This window comes from Aptenodytes patagonicus, chromosome 1, assembly GCF_965638725.1.
Source record: "Aptenodytes patagonicus chromosome 1, bAptPat1.pri.cur, whole genome shotgun sequence".
Lineage (NCBI taxonomy): Eukaryota > Metazoa > Chordata > Aves > Sphenisciformes > Spheniscidae > Aptenodytes > Aptenodytes patagonicus.
In genome coordinates this window covers 205468840-205485594 of record NC_134949.1, presented here as the reverse complement: position 1 = coordinate 205485594, position 16755 = coordinate 205468840, and the positions used below count along the sequence as shown (strand labels likewise).

At 42.6% G+C, this 16755-nt stretch overlaps 1 protein-coding gene across 5 annotated transcripts in view; it reads right to left on the bottom strand.

Annotated features, from left to right (window-relative positions):
- ATP8A2 (ATPase phospholipid transporting 8A2) overlaps window positions 1-16755 on the bottom strand; it is a 339748-nt gene that overhangs the window by 13707 nt on the left and 309286 nt on the right. For all 5 annotated transcript variants that reach the window (XM_076328069.1, XM_076328066.1, XM_076328067.1 and 2 more), the window contains one exon: window positions 15097-15201. In XM_076328069.1, coding sequence (XP_076184184.1) covers window positions 15097-15201 — 105 coding nt within the window. The remainder of the gene's footprint in view (window positions 1-15096; window positions 15202-16755) is intronic.

Below are 16755 nucleotides of genomic sequence, written 5' to 3'. Positions count from 1 at the left end.
GATCCTGACCTTTCAAAAGACTTAATTATGTATACAAGTCCCACTAAGTTCAACGGGGTTTTAAAATAACGTAGGTGTCCAAATCTCATTGCACTGCAGTCTCAAATAACTGTTATATATCAGATTATTTTGAAAAAGATATTACAGCCTATTTTAGTTCAAAGTTCCTCTGCGATTGGGTTGTTTTCTTCCATCTCACCCTTGTTCCTAACACTGAGATGGAGCCAGTGCATAGAAGGGATCTGTCTGCCAGTGCAGCTCCTTGCAGTGTCTTTATCCCATTTGCACCACATTTAACACTGTGTTTCCATTTTCAGTCTGCTTGTTCTTTCACACCTTTATTCACAAGCGGTAATTCCACTGGTTATGCTGCAAACATGGATACACATCTGAATGCCAATGTTGATATCTTTCTTGGATTAGATTACAAATTCACATACATTTGGTATATGGAATGGAAATCCCAGCGAGCACAGCTGCTGCTGTCACCAAGCTTGCAACAGCTTTAAACAAACAACTCCCTTTCATTGAAGCAGTTTGCTAACTTCAAACAAGAAAGTAACCAAAGAATCTCTGAGATGCCTATAATATGTAATCCAGCCATGCAGGCTTATATTCCACTTAATAGTCCATTAGGGTAATATCCAGGCTCACAGTCCTCTGTTTGGTGCATAATGAGATGTCCACGAAAGACAGGGAGGAATCCTTCTCTTTTTCCTGTGGTCTCTAAGCTCAGACACCTGAACTAGAAACTTGTACAGCCCATGGACCCCTCCTTAAAATCTTTACAAACTCTCAGCATTTTCAGACACTTGGTCTCTTCCCCTCCTTCCCTTGGCACCACAGAATCACACCTGCAACAGATATGCCAGGTTGCTTTCCCCACCTGCAGTCAGTAGTATTTCCTCAATATAACACAGAAGTTGATAACAGATTTGGAAGCAAAACTATAGATACCAACTGAGAGTGTCAAACAATCTTTAAGAGCTCTTGGATCACGAGATCTGCATGTGTTCAAAGAAGAAAGGATCACAGGTTTCCACTAAAACCAGGGTTACAGCATGGAAGCTTCTAAAAATCTTGGAAGATCCAACTGGTTAAAAACCCAAAGACCAGCTGGCTGTAAGAAATACAAGTACAATCAAGTACATACACAAAGAAGTCTCCAACTGCTCAAAGCAGGCAGCATAATAGAAAGCATGTACCACAAAGAATCACCAGGTAAGGGGATGGCACTCATGAAGCAAGACATGAGACTTCTGTAACCTTAACAGGCTTACGAAGTTGACAGCCTGCAGAATCAATCATTGCCACTGCATGTGCAAACTAGCGATGCTGTATTGTGCAACCTCCCACTGATTGCGGAGGACTGCTGGGTTAACTTGTAAGTCCACTGACTGGTAAGCGTAGCAAAACGCTGTCTGAATCTACTGCTGTCCTGTGAATGACAGAAGTGGAATACTTGTTCATATTCTGCAGGTAAAGAAGAACATACAGGTAGGATCTTTCCCATCTCAGTAGGAAAACTGGAAGGTGGTTTTAGATAGATGGCTTAAAAAAGGAATCTTGAACTGATCAGAAATATTTGTTCCGAAGGACAAATACGCAATGTCTGCCATGAAATTCTTACACTAAGAATGGAATTAACCACAGCAGCAAAAGGCATGAGGAATAAACTCTTCATCTGCCTGCCTGTCTACCACACAGCAACAGATGAAGTGCAAGAAAGACACTGAGGTGCTGGAGTGTGTCCAAAGAAGGACAACGAAGCTGGCAAAGGGTCTAGAGCACAAGTCTGATGAGGAGCGGCTGAGGGAACTGGGGTTGTTTAGCCTGGAGAAAAGGAGGCTGAGGGGAGACCTTAACGCTCTCTACAACTACCTGAAAGGAGGTTGTAGCAAGGGGGGTGTCAGTCTCTTCCCAAGTAACAAGCAATAGGACAAGAGGAAATGGCCTCAAGCTGCGCCAGGGGAGGTTTAGAATGGACACGAGGAAAAATGTCTTTACTGAAAGAGTGGTTAAACATTGGAACAGGCTGCCCAGGGAAGTGGTTGAGTCCCCATCCCTGGAGGTATTTAAAAGACGTGTGCTTAGGGACACGGTTTAGCAGTGGACTTGGCAGTGCTAGGTTAACTGTTGGACTTGATCATCTTAAGGGTCTTTTCCAACCTAAATGATTCTATGGTATCTGCTACAGGCCAATAGCGGTTAGCTCCTCAGGCTTCTACGTGCAATGCGTGGAGGAAAGTATGCTGTCAAGGGACTTCTGAACATGAGTGACACATTGCAGCTCTAAGGAAGCCAAAGCTAGACTATCTTTGATATTGCTAATTATAATCAACAATTTCAAAACTGAAGGCACATCTGATTTTCCCATTTGGGAAATTATATTGGATCGTACCTATGCAGAGAAAGAAACACTCATGGAAGAATTAGAGCATTTGTGGTTTAAGTACAAGCAATGATGAAACAGACTGCAAGTCAAGACCAGTCAAGTACTATAAAATGAGCTCTTAATACATAGAGGTAAATGCAACACAGCTCTTCTGAAATGGATGAGTATTTGATTTATTAACAGATATTAGATCTCCCAGTACAAGCCCTGAAAGGAAAGGGAAGTTAAGCGGGTTTCTTAACTAAAGTGTTTGCACTGATACTAACTGAGTCCCTGCTTTCAGAAAAGGTTTTTGTCTGCTACAAACAGATAGCAAAGTGAAGAATTCTCAGTCTCCCTCAGACCTTGATGCAAAACTAATGAGGACATCAGACTCGCAGGCACCAGGTTAGGCCTTGCTCACAGAAATATTGCTTGTAAACCAATACCGAGTATTAGCCATGATTTTAAGTGTTAATTCTGCTTTCCAGTGACTCAGGGCCAGTGCCTAAGCCCTCCCACAGGGTCTAAGGATGGCATCTTAAGATGCATAGAGGCAAAAGGATAAGAGATCATACTCTGAATATTGAATATAGTTGCGTTCATACTCAGGACCTCAGAAATAGCGTCAGAATGGAAGAAATCACAAACCCAGACATCCTTATGGGAGTCAGTAACCTGGAAAGTGACAGTGAAATATGCTTAAGTTGGTTAGTTAGTGACCTCAGAAGGGGAAAGGGAGAGACACCATCTATCTGTAATTGTATGAAGGACAAAGGGCACAGACAAAATGCTTTGAACTAAACAAAACAAATAGTAGCTCAGAACAAAAACTATAAAAAATGTCCCAGTTTGGAAGGTTACTATGAAAAACGGATTAAAGAAAGTCATTACTCAAGTCATTTGAAACCAGATTCAGTTGCTATCAATAATAAAGAATACCTTGTGCCAGGAATACCTTTGCAATGGCTTCCTAAGAGGGTCAAGATGATTTCTGTCTGCCTGGAAGTCTGTGCTAACAACATTACACGAATTTATTAAGTGAATGACAAACCAAAAGGTAAACTAAAGGCAACATGTTTTTTAACATTTTTAACAATATTTTCCATTCCATGAATAAAATGACTCTTCCATTTTCATATCTGAATTGCTCTAAGCTGTCAACAGAGACCTTAATTTTATTTTTCTGTGTTCCCTTCTTCTCATCCCTCACAAAAGCAAACAGCCCTTAAATCTAGGCAACAAACATCTGGCTTTACACATTCAAATGAGGTGCATCAAAACAAACAGAATAATTCAAAGCTGACCACAAGGTCCCACTGGCTCATTTGCTGAAGTAATTAAAAAAAGATGAGCTTCACCACCAATTAACCTACTGAGCACTAATTAGCATTAATGAGGATTTGCAGTACTTGGTATAGCTTGACCCAGAATGTCCTCCTGAGTCCACTAATTGGCTGGTGGCAAAAGCAGGGCTCAGAAAGAAGGGAAGGTTAAAGCAGATGCAGGTGTCTCAAAATTGGCTCTTCCCTGAGAAAACACACACATAGCCCAGTTAAAAAAAAAAATCCAGGTCCACCCCTTCTCTTACAAGAACTGAACTCTTAAGAGATGAGTTTGTGTTTTGTTATGATTTACTAGAGGGGATAAAGAGCATGGCACATCAAATGGGCAAAGACACTTAGTTGCCATTTGTTTTAACTTGCTGTCCTTCTGGATTATTCAGAATTCAGTCAGATGCACACATATGAAATGATTTGGTTTTGTTTCTGCTTTTCCACTTTCTAGAAGGAAGAACTGAACTACTAGTGAAGACTTACCAGGGCTGCTAAAGATGACACAAATAAAACACAGAAGCACAGCTGCTATCTCTGTGCCTTAAAAACACACAAAGAACCTGTGGCAGACGCATGGCTCTTCAGTACAAGATACCCAGCATCCATGGGTAAGCCCAGAGGGCAAGCAAAATACGTCCATCCATGGGTAAGCCCAGAGGACAAGAAAGTATGCAGCTGTTTTTCCTGTCATCTGAATAGTTATGAACCCCCTCGCCCTACTGCCTGCAGGTGCAGTGTCACTGTTTCTTCTATCCTATGAGTGCTGCCGCAGCATTTAGCAACAGGTAAATCATTGTACAGCTTGGTTTAAAACAGAAAACCCTCCAAAGCTTAGGCTGAAATTCTGCCCTTAATTCCACAGCCTCCCTCCTACCCATATGCATTTTCAAATGGAGCAATAGACGAACCCTCATTCAGCCTCTTTCCTTACACTGTCACATACTCTATTAAACGTGTTGTTGCCTGAGAAGCCCTGGCTGGCCTGCGTTCCTCTCCTGTTGGAAGAAATGTCTTGCCATGCATTGTCCTCGCACTGCAACAGCAGGGAGGGAGGGGAGAGGAAGTTGTTTTTGCAAAATATCCAATGTGGCTAAACACAAGGTAAAAGATCAGGAAGTTTCTGTCCCTGTCATCTTTAGCTGTGGATTAGATTTTGAGGGGAGAAGAGGATACTCTTCTCTCCCTTTTTAAATTTAGAATTAAAACATAACAATTGATGTCTTCCATACATTCCAAACAGTTACTTACGCGAAAGTTTGCTGTTTCTTTGTTGACATGTTTCTGTCACCAGAAGTTACATCAACATAAAATATGAAGAGCAAGAAAAAAAGGTCTGAAACAAACAGACTTCTCCAGCTTTGATCAATCCTAATCACCAAACCGTTTACAAGCAGATTGTTGATTTTCATTTCAGTCTCTTGGTTCTCGAACTCCATTAAGTTTCTTCTAAAGAAGAACCAGAGGTTCAAGCACTATGACTTCTCCCCAAGTATGACCTGGCAGAGGGGACTCACGGATCCCTCTCCGGCTGCTAGGACACACCAAGTATTCCTGAGGATTTATTCACAAGTTCCATCTCTCACCTTTCATGCAGCATAACGCTGCTTAAAGGCTTACAGCATCAGTCATGGTCCTGGTGGATAAAGAGTACCATAATCCAGGCAGAGTCTGTGGCCACACCTTGTAACTGGCCAGAGGAGACCTATTTTTCTTCCTCAGATACTCCCTGCTGGCTGAGTGCACTCCCCCAGCACAGCTGCAGGCCTCGGTTTAACTTGTTTTCTTTTAGTTTAGACTCAAGTGCATTACTTGAATTCACATAAGGGAGTTGTTAGAGTTATGCAGCGGGCAGAGAGATGACAACTAACACAGACTTGGCGTAAGGAGAACGTAAAAACAACATTCTTACAGACCAGGAATTCAAAATTAAAGCATGCAAATCATCTCAAATGCAAGTCACACTAATGTTGAGGGTTCAGCACAATTCTGTATGCTCAAATACCCAGAATAACCCAGGGCTCTGGAAGAAAGGCCTGACTGGCTGAGTGAGCAAATATACCTCCATCCTCTGGGCTTCGGAGATATCGCAGAGAGGAATTACCTCCCTACAAAATAGCAAAAGTAGCAACTGTAGGGGAGATGTTATTTTTGGTTATCTAGCATTGGATTGCAGGAATGCTTTACTACGAGGTCAATCAGGGTAGGAGGTCTTTTTAATTTAAAAGCCAAACAGGCATTACTGATAATGAAGCTGCAGTGTAATCAAAGGAAATCTCCGGAGCATTTCACAAGGAAGCGTCTGAGGCATATAAACAGTAAAACAAAAATCAGCATTTTCTTTGCAGAGTCAGCGTCTACACACACTGCTCCTTAATCACCCAGGATCCAGCTGAAATAGACATCCAAATCCCTGCTCCTTTTGCATTTTTCTGTAAATGCTCAGCAAGCCATCAACAAAAACCCAGACCATGGCTAGAAGACCAAAGGGTCACCAGGCACAAACCACAGGGAAATGAAGACAGAAGCATGGCCTGTGCCACTTGCAGGCTGAGAGGTGCAAGAAGTTACCTATCAGAGGTGACTCCTGCACCAAGACAACCAGGATTCAGGGAGTATCAAGTCCTTGCTGAGGGTTCAGCAACAGCCAGCTCTCCAGGAAAGCTGGAGGCCTTATGCCCTGCCATGGTATAACATCTCCAGGCCTTATTAACGCAGCAGCTCCCCTCCAGCTGCTTCCCAAGTACACGTCACAGCCACAGAGGAGAAACTCCCTTTCCCTAGATAGGGGGCAACTATTTAAGGAACTTTCTATCTTTAAGAGTTATATTTGACATTATCCAGCCAAATGTTTGTCTGTTAAGCATCAAATGTATCTGGATATGTGGCCCTGCAAGACTGATTTGGAGCATACTTAAAGCAGCCATGTAGTAGTGAGCTCTCCAGGCCTGCAACATGCAGTACCAAGCTCAGCTCAGACGGCTGCAAGTCGTTTATCCTGCCTGGATGTGAAAAGGTTGAATGTCACACAACTTCAGCGGCAGCTCCATGGACATCCTTTGTGGTGACTGATGGCTAAAGCGGTTCCTGCCCTTACCAGTTGGTCGGACAACCTGACCACACCATTCCTCTTCCTTCAGCTCATTTATCACATGGACCCACAAACAGTTGAGCTGATCCAACTGAGGAGACAGGGCAAAGATGGGCCAATATGATCACAGCTGGTAAGGAATGGTCTGGGAAACTCTTAAGCCAGCCCTGCAGCCACATCAACAAAACCCCATAGATCCATGACCCTCGCCAATGCCCTGGAAAAACACTGTTGTTACAGCTTGTGATTTGGCCTGGTAGTGTGCTACTTCACCAAAACAGCAGCTTTCCTTTCCCATTACATCTCAGAGGTTTGAATGCAGGATCCCAGCATGAAGAAGAGCCTGCAGCCAGTGTGCAGCAGCAGGCCCCATGTCAGGTGCATGCAAGTCTACCCACGTTGCCACATCACCTTGTGCCAGCGGCAGAACCACCCTGCAACGGCAGACAGAGGCCAAGGCATGTTGCAAGCTTCAGCCAGCCCTGTGTGCAGCACCTGGACTGTATGTAACACCCGGACTATATGTAGAGTCTGGGACCAAATTCTCCACTCTAAGCACACAAAATCCTCTTCAAGTTGGTCCTTGAAGTTGTATGGCTAAAAGCAGGACAAAGCTTTTCCTTCTGGTGACAAGCAAGGATGATTCACATTTTCTTTTGTTATTAACAATGTCCTAAGTCAGAAAAGGCAAACAGATCCATCCTTTGACTCCTAAATTCACTTGGACAATCCATTCTAGCCTTCATTTTTGAGGCTGTTATTCCTAAAATTCTTTCCAAGACTACTTCTTTGAACAGAAGACAGTATTACCAAGCACCTTTTAAAAATACCATCTAAAAAGCAGCAGACACTAAACATCACATCTCTCTGAAAAGCAACAACTCTAAGAAAATAAGAGATCTCTCTCTGCTTAGAATGCCTTCCATTTCTAAGCCCTGCAAACATTAAGCATGTATTTATGCATTTCATTACGGGGGGGGGGGGGGGGGGGGGTAGGGCAGGCATCATTGTCAGCTGTCCCGAAGCCAACTAACAACATAAAGTTGAAGCTGCCCAGTTTTGCCTTCAGCCTTTCCAAAATGTGGGAATTGCCTCAATTTAAACGTCTGAGAAGCAGAAAAGGCTAAGTGTGGCTTGCTGCTTTTCAGCTATCCTCATTTTGGTATCAGTGCTGTTTACTTCTTGTCCGTAAGTGCCTCACTTTGCACTTACTCTAGTGGGTGCTTGGTTGTATCCTCTACAGATAAGGTGGCAATACAGTTGCAATTACTACATTCTTTTCCTACTCACTCATTTTTTCAGAAGCAGTCACCTTGGAGGTTGAGGTTTTCCATGCTTGGTCTCTATGTAAAGGTGGGGTTTTTTGGTTTGGGTTTCATTGGGGTTTTTTTGTTGTTTTTTTTTTTAATCCAAACTTTCTGGTTTAAAAAAAAAGTCCACTTACATACTTGGACTAAAATTAAAATGAACTCTGTGTTCAAAAACTCTAAACTCCTATCATTTTTTTCTTCCTTTAGAGAAAAAAAGCAGAACAGCAGCTCAGGGCAACAACAAAAACTGATGAACTTTGAAAGTGTCTGGATACAATTTAGAGCAAAGCCCAGGACATTTGGTTGATCTCCAAAAAAACAAATCGCTTTTCTTTAAGCTTTTAAGTATTTTGTAATTGTCCACTAAAAATTTAGTATCTAGTACAACTTCGGTTTTCTTGTCCTTGCTACATGTAACTTAGTACTTTATTCTTTGCCACGAAGCAGAGACATGAATGCAGGCTGTCCTGCCCCTCTTCTGAAACAGGGTTAGCCAGCGGAGGAGCTGAGGCAGACTGCTGAAGCCATTAGGCTAGAATAGTTGTTATGGAGCAGTTCTCCTGCTGTGCAGCCTGGAGGGAAGATTTCTTCTTCTCTTCCCTGTGGAGATCCCCGGTGCCCAAACCAGTAACTCAGGATTAGGCATCAGAGAGATTGGCCCCTTAATCAGTTTTAACTCTCATGTTGTGTTCTCTTTTTTCTAATCTTTCCTTTCAATTTACAGCTTCATTTTGGCCTTTGTGCTGATACTGTACCTCTATCAACTTTGACTTTGCTAGCAGATTTGATCACAGCTCTAAATCCTTCTCCAGGTCACCAGGTTTTAACCCTATTTGTGCACTGGATCTCCCTCAACGTTACACGATAGGCACAACCAGGGTGTGAAATAATTAATTGCACCGGAGAAGGGGCATGTCAGCTCCAACTGGTTTGTGCTAGCAGCTGGGCACTTGGGTCCCCAGTGCCAGTGGGAGCATAACTTCCCCTTCATCCCTCTGGCCAGCTTCTGAAACCATCTCTGCCCTCTGCTCCTTCCCACCTCTACCCCACGGCCTCCCCACTGCTCAACTCGGAGCAAAATCAAACCTAGTAATTTTAAGTGCCTCACACATAGGGGGTTAGAAATGCTGGAAATTAACAGTACGTATTAAAATGAGGAAATAACGTGATGATTCCTTACTGATATGGGACAGGAGGGAGAGAGAACGGGACAAGTGTAAAATAAAACAAAATTATGCATTTTCCACCTACCATACATGAATGTTTACCATATGGAATCAAAGAATTTTTTAAAAAAACATTGATATCATTTTATGTGCTTTTTGCTAGTAAAAGGAGTCTAATATCTTTTTACTAGAAAAGCTGCAAGGAAAAATCATAAATATGCCAGTCACTTTGTTGTGTACGCTGGTGGAGAAATCTCGCCTTCCCTTCCCAGAAATGGTGTGAAGAACATCTGGAAAAATTGATAAAAAGACTCTGAAACCTCAAAACCAAAGTACACCTCTCCCCTCTTCAACCTCATTTTACGCCCAGCTGCACTGGATGGGAGGGATTCAGATCACAGTCATGCATATCCTGAGTAAATACGCTGAAGTCAACACATTCATGAAACAAGAATTTGGCTCCAAACATCCAATGCCATTTAACCAGTTGAAAATACAAGACAGTTTGTTTCAGATAAGACTCATTGTACCTGCTGATGTGAAGGGGCCTTACTGGCACGGTCTCCCTATTCAAGTGGATGTAATTCGAAATGCATCAATGAAGGGACAAAGTGCTTTGAAATATAATGAGCTCAAGCCTTGTTTCTCTTGATCTTAATGAAAAAGCTCACCTCTTCCTCAGGAACCATGAGATCAGGTCCTCAGCTCATTCATGGGTTCGTTAAGAGAAAACTTAAGTCTGTTTTACCATTTCTGCTTCTGCTGGCTCAAGGCTGAGGGCTCTGCTGCTCTCGGCTCCATGCACAGCCACAAGCCTGAGTCAGGTTTCCCACGTTCTCCTCTTGCTCCTCCCCAGGGACCTGTGGAGTGGGCAAGTCTCCACGCATACCTGTGTCAGCTCACCAATTACCCACCGGTTCACACAGCTATTGAAATGAGATAGACATCTGCCCTCACCCACCAAATAAAACCGAGGCTAAGATAAATAAGATGGCTCACTCTCAGGGTGAGAGGTGGTCACGTGTGTTTCACTAAAGCAACAAAGTTAGACTGGTGAAAAGCATTTAAATGAAAGAGAATCTCCACCAGCGGGTCTCCTTGTTGAAGACAGCAGTTCCCCACAGTCTCCCCACTCTGTTTTAGGTACACTGAAAAACAGTATTTGTTTTATGAAATGGAGATGAAAGAAAGAGGTGGCAGCAGGCATCTGAACGCAGCAGGAGTAAAAAGGCATACTGAAAAATGTTGTGTAAAAAGCACACTGCAAGTGCTCCCTTGTCGCTCGCAGCTATACCTCACTAGTTCTGTAGTCACTTCCCTTCTCTTTGTTAAAGAAAAGACACTGCCTCCCAGATTTCGGAATAATTTGAAGAAATCCAGTATTTCAGTGATGCAGGCACTTTTCTGCAGCACTCCAGACAGGCCCTTCAGCTCCTTGTAAAGAATGTAAATTGTGAAAGCTACATTGCTCTTCAGTATCAAATAATCTTCTAATCCCAGCCACCAACCTGTTAAAAACAGAACAGAAAAACAACCAAAAAGCTACTTTCAAAAGGGAGCTCTCTGGCAATTCCAAGACAGAGAAACCCTCTGAAACAGGAAATCTACTGTCACAAAGAGGGTGCTGCACAGCTTTGCTTGCTCTCCATTAGTTGGCCAGCGGAGCAATAAAGTGACATGGGTTTCCAAAGTAAAGTTTGCTTTGGTCCCTAATCAGGCTTTACTCCACCTGAACTCCTGCTGACTTCAATGAGAGGTTAGATAGAGTGAAAAGTGAATGAGGACTTGAAGATTTGGCCCTTTATGAGCCAAGACTTAGTTGTAAACTTATTTAAAGACAGAAAAATCTCTGCAGCTGAACTGAATGCCGCTTTTGAACACAAACCTGTAGAAAACCTGTTTGTTTTCTTTCTGTAAATCTTGCATGTTAATGTGATTAGGTCTGCTGGGCAGGTGTCTCCACATGTCCATGTTTGCTTTGGCACAGGAGCTGCCCTTCTCACCTCTCCAAATTCATGTAAACTTAGTGTTAAATCCTGCCCTTTGTTACATGAGAGTGCCAGGGAGCCCCTCTCCCTTCCCGCACCAAGGCTTGCTCACATCGCAGCTGGGCTGGAGTCCAGCCCAGCACTGCTGGGTGCCAGGCTGGGGAGGGCAAGCACAGGTACTCATCTTCCACAAGCAGGCAGGCGAGCATGGCATGGGATCCATCACTAGCCCCTTACTGCACACTCCCTCCTCTGCTTCTCAAGCTATTTCTGGAGTTGCCAGTTTTCCAGATACTTGTTTCCCCTGATGAAACCTCCTGCTCCTGGAATCATCTGATATTGCGATCATCCCAGCTTCCACGAAAAATAAGTTTTTAGCTGTCCAAATGAGATATACAGAGAAATGAGAACATGATCCTTTACAGCTCAAAACAATACACTTGATATAATCTCCAAGCATATCACTCTAATGTTATTTGCAAAGTTTTTGGGACCCAGCTGTAGTGCTCAGGGTGCTGACACTCTTCCCTGCACAGACCAGACACTCCCTGATCTACCACTTGCCTTGTTGTTTGCTCCCTGCCACTGGTAAGGCAAAAATTTGCACCTGCTTTTTTAGATTGATACAAGCAAATTCAATTTTAGAAACTGTTCAAAGGGGCTAAGTTCAGAAGGATGTAACAAGCACTAGCGAAGACATTTTTTATTAACTTGGAAAAATGTGTCTAGCAAGAACAGTTGGCAGGATGAAGACCTTCTAAGACAGGATATGCGTATTTAGGTATCAAGTGGCACATGCAGATCTCCCAGCACTCCTTCCCCTAGTGCAGCGAGGACCCAGGTACAATCCTGCTCACATTTTACAGAAACTGGGCTGAACCACAGCAAACTGTTGGCACCCTGTTGTGCAAGTCTAGATGCACTCGCTGCTTTCTGGGCTTTGTGAGTTGCTTTTTGTTTAGCAAATTAATCCTAAACATTCAGATCTTGCACCTCATTTTTTGTCTAAGGTCTAGGCAAGGATAAAAGCAATTAGCTCCCTAAATCCTTCTCTTATCTGTAATTGGGTGTGATTTTTTGTTGTTTGTTTGTGAAAAACACTGAACAAAAATAGCGTCCACTATGTGGGCCAGGAAAATAGACCCTGATGACAGCCAGCTTATCTTCCACAGCTGCCTGAACAAACCAACTCCTAATGGATAAGTTTTCAGGAACACTTCCAACCAAGAGCTAACACTGTTACTTGGAGGTGACGGACGGACCCATGCAGTTTTAACGCAGCTCTCCACTTTCCATTAGAAGTGAGGAGACTCCGGTTACCTCCCCCCTTCCTGCATAGTGTCACATTGCCAGAAATATCCCAAGAGCAATGGAGCTGTGGGCAGGAGGGGAGAGCAGCACATGTGTCTCAGCACTTGTTTCCACTGGCTTCAAGGACATTTTTAAAAAATAAAGAACATGAACCAGAGAGGCTGTAACTGCAGAAAGTTCCCACTCTGCTTCTTTCCCACCCTCACCCTTCCCTTTGGACAAGCACAGGTGTGAAAGAGCCAGGAGACAAACAAAAGAGATAAAAGACAGAACAACTCTGAAGGGCACTCAGGAGGCCACATCACAGGCACAGCACACTAGCTCCTAGCAGGCAGAGGCACTCTACCATTATCTAGTTCACAGATGGACCACCCAGAAAATCTGGGAGCAATTAGGAAGGAGAACAAACAAATGCATGGAAAGAAGGGGGGAGGGAGAATGGGAAGGAGGGCCAGAAGGGATTCCTTACATCATCTCCACGCAAGCGTTTCGAGAATGAAGTGAAGCTATATGGAGGAGGAATACAGATGAAAGAGTTTGCAGTGAGAATGCAATAAAATAAAAGGCTATGAAAACATGTAGCATATGAATGAATTACAACATGGCCATTAAATGTACAGAAAGTCAGGACAGTGTGTAAACAGAGAAGAAACCCATCAAGTTCTTGGAGACACACACACACACACACAAACAGATCAAATGCTAACTGTCTCTCTCACTATTAACAGTATGTCAACCCACCTTGCAACCCAGAGATTCATCAGGCAAAAAGCTGACTCACTCTCCTCTCTGGCTGTTGATAACTGGCACTAAATACCGGCAGGAAAACACAAATGCTACAAACCAACACCAATGCAACTTTACACCCTATGCATGGATAAGAACCACAGCAACAGCCAAGGGGCTCATACTACCAGAGCCGCGTGCCTGGGAACAGCCAGTTTTCTGCTGGCCTGGATTACACTTGCCTGGCATCTAATCAGTCTATCAGTCAGCACCTCACAACACCAAGTTACACCTTTCTTGCCTGGGACGCTGACCTGATTTTGGTACCAAGCGCTTTGGCTCCAACTGACTTCAAAGTGTCTGCTCAGCTCTCTAAAAAGAAGGCCCATTTTTAATTAAATGCCTGATTTCAGGCATCTTTGTTGGTTTTAACTGTGACATAGAAGGTTGCCTTTGTTGCCAGTGCTGCAAAGTTTGCGTTTTCTTTTTAAATGGTTTGATGTGCAGTTTGTGACTTTTGCAAGTGAGCACAATTTATAAACTGTGTTTTGTAGGATCCAAAAGTCACGGCAGAAAAACGACTCAAAATAAAAAATGAGCATACCAAGTGTTTTGAAGTGATCTTAATCAATAACACTGTGTTTACTTTGTCTTGGCCTCTGAGAAGCGAACTCTGGTCACTAAGGACATCTTATAAACACATTAAAGTTCACACAAACATTTTTTAAAGCTTTTCAGTTTACTATAATCTTGGTAGACTCACTCCCTGATAATTTTCCCTAAAAATAGTGCTTATTAACTCACAAGTTCAGTTGAAAAATCTACTATCCGCTCGTCTTAGCAGCAGCTACAATATGGCAATTAGCTTACCTTAGAATAGACATCAAAGGCTCAAAGAATGACCCTGCCCCAGAAGAACAAAATCTTTTAAAAGCCCCATTCCACTCAGTTTGCTAGTTTATAAGGTTTGCTAAAATCCAGTTTAATGATCATGTAGTTTCTTAGCAAGTCATGTGGTGCCATATTGTGTAAGAACAGAAGAGTTAGTTCTAAAACCTTTTTGAACTTGGGGAGCTTTTCCGACCAGCTGATGCAGAACCACATTCTGAGATGGTAAATGAAACTGTTGGATGCAAAAGCCTCACTATGATTTTCTTTAGCTCCTTTCAGAAGAGACAAAAGTTCCCACACAACACATACTCTCCCTTTACAATGAAAGATTCAATAATAGCAATATGTTCAAGTCCATATGGTGTGGATATAAGGGAGAGGCACAACGAGAAACTGAGAACCCTGAAAGCATGGGCCTGTAAGCTGCAGTGGAAAAAAAGCAACAGCATAAAACCACCCTTAGGTGAGACTGAAGTTGTAGGGCACACTGCATTAGTCAGTTCTCCTTTTAGCTACAGTCTGTTTTCATATCCTGAGTTGCAGACAGTTCTCTCCCCAACATGGTTATCAGATTTTTTTTTTATTTTTTAAATGACATACAACAAAGTCCTTTCAAAAACAGTCTGGCCCAGTGGCCAGGTAGGAGACTGATGTCCCCATGTTACCAGGCAGGAGACTGAGCAGCAGTTTCTAATACAGCCTCACAGCAATAATGCAGAAGTGGAACTGGAAGGGCTGATTTCAGTGGGGGCAACAGACATATAAAAAGGAACAGCAATAAATTAATAATACAGGAGAGAAGCCTTCTTACTCTGTCTGGAATCAGATTTGAATCGTGAATGAGAAATAGGGAGGGGAGAGGAAAAGAAGGGTCTGTTTTAAACATTAGCATAGGCTTGCCCCACCTCTTTCCATTACTATCACGAAGCATGGCTTTTCCCAGCTCTCTTGTCTTCGTCTCCAACTCCTGAACTTGCTCCAGCAAAGTTTTATGGTAGGTATGCTTGGCCCTGTACCACAAGGAAAAGACAAACAGAAAAACAAACAAACAAAAAAGCCACATGAATATTTGTTTTGCAACAAAGCCCCAATTTTACCTCTCAGATGAGAGGCGCAGGGCTTTCCCTTGAATGATTTGGGAAATAAGGCACAGTGGATGGATGTCAATCCAGGTTCACAATACCTGCAAAGTATTATGTAAAAAATGAGAAATCAGGACTTCAAATTCAGCAGAGCTCAGCTGCTTCAACACAACACTCAAAATCTAACCAAAGCTTACAGAGCTATGGAGACCTGACACTGCTGCCGTGGGACTGCTCAGGACCCAGGCATTCAGACAAAAGAGCTGGGATTCATTGAATATTCATGACAGTAAAACATGATTCGACTCTCTTTTGAGCTATGTGTGGCACTGCTCTGAAAAACTGAGGAGAGTCTCAGATAATAATTGCCATTCAAGCCCCTTTATTTTCACTTATCAGTCTCACATGTCTTGGAAAGGCACTTCTCTCCCCACTGAGCTTTCAAAGTGACAGTAACAAGACTGGCTGCGGTCTATTTTCTCGGCTTGGGGATTCAAAGAGCAATCCATGTACCACAAGTGCAACCAAAATTTGGAGAGCAATGTCCCCCATGCAGAGACTTGGGCCTTTTTTTCCCCAATTTCACCTACTGCTCCTGTGTTATTATACCTAAACAACATTGATACAAGGAGAGAATCTAGTCCCCTCTGTCTTGACATGTACAAAGCAATAATACAAAACACAAGGATCTTTCTCCAGCGGGCAGTTTCTGATCAGCTTCCTCTTTTGTGTCACTTAAAGGAGGACAAGAGTCCCATGAGATAATATTGATTTGCATGTGACTGCAAGATATGCCTGAAAACAAGATGGAGCCAAGTCAGCTGAGACACCACTTGCTTCATGGAGTTAAAATAGTATTCAACTCTAGAGACGGCAAAAATTTCTTTACAAGTTTTATAAAAGTCTTACATGCAGATGCTATAATCTTTAACCAATGATGTAAAACAATGTCAAACTCCCTCTAGCAGAAAAATAATAACTGGTGTATATGTAATTAAAAGATAATGAAGATGCATTTATTTTTGAGAAGTATGATTCTTATTACTCCTTCCATGGGGAATAAGAAACAAAGACCACAGAATCTTTGCTGATACTATTTTAGATGACAGCACCTTGATATTAATACTAGGTTATCCAAGTCTTCTGGTCTTTGTGTTGCTGAATTAGGCTCCAAATGTCTCAAAATAAGAAGCTAAAATGAAAACTACTTTTCAAAACACATCTGCATTTAAGAGGAAAAAAAAGAGAACAGCAAAAGATGAAGCATAGCAAAATCTGGAGGTAAAGAGTACCAGGATGTACTTTGACAAGCACCCTATTAAAACCAACCACCAAAGGTGTATGATTTGCAAGGGAACACCAACATACTGTGACAGAAGAAATCAGTAGCAAGGATATTTTTAAAACGCATAATGTTTCAAGACTGTGAGATTACCAATAGCTGCACAGAAATTAATTAGATTCAAGTTCCTATAACTAGTT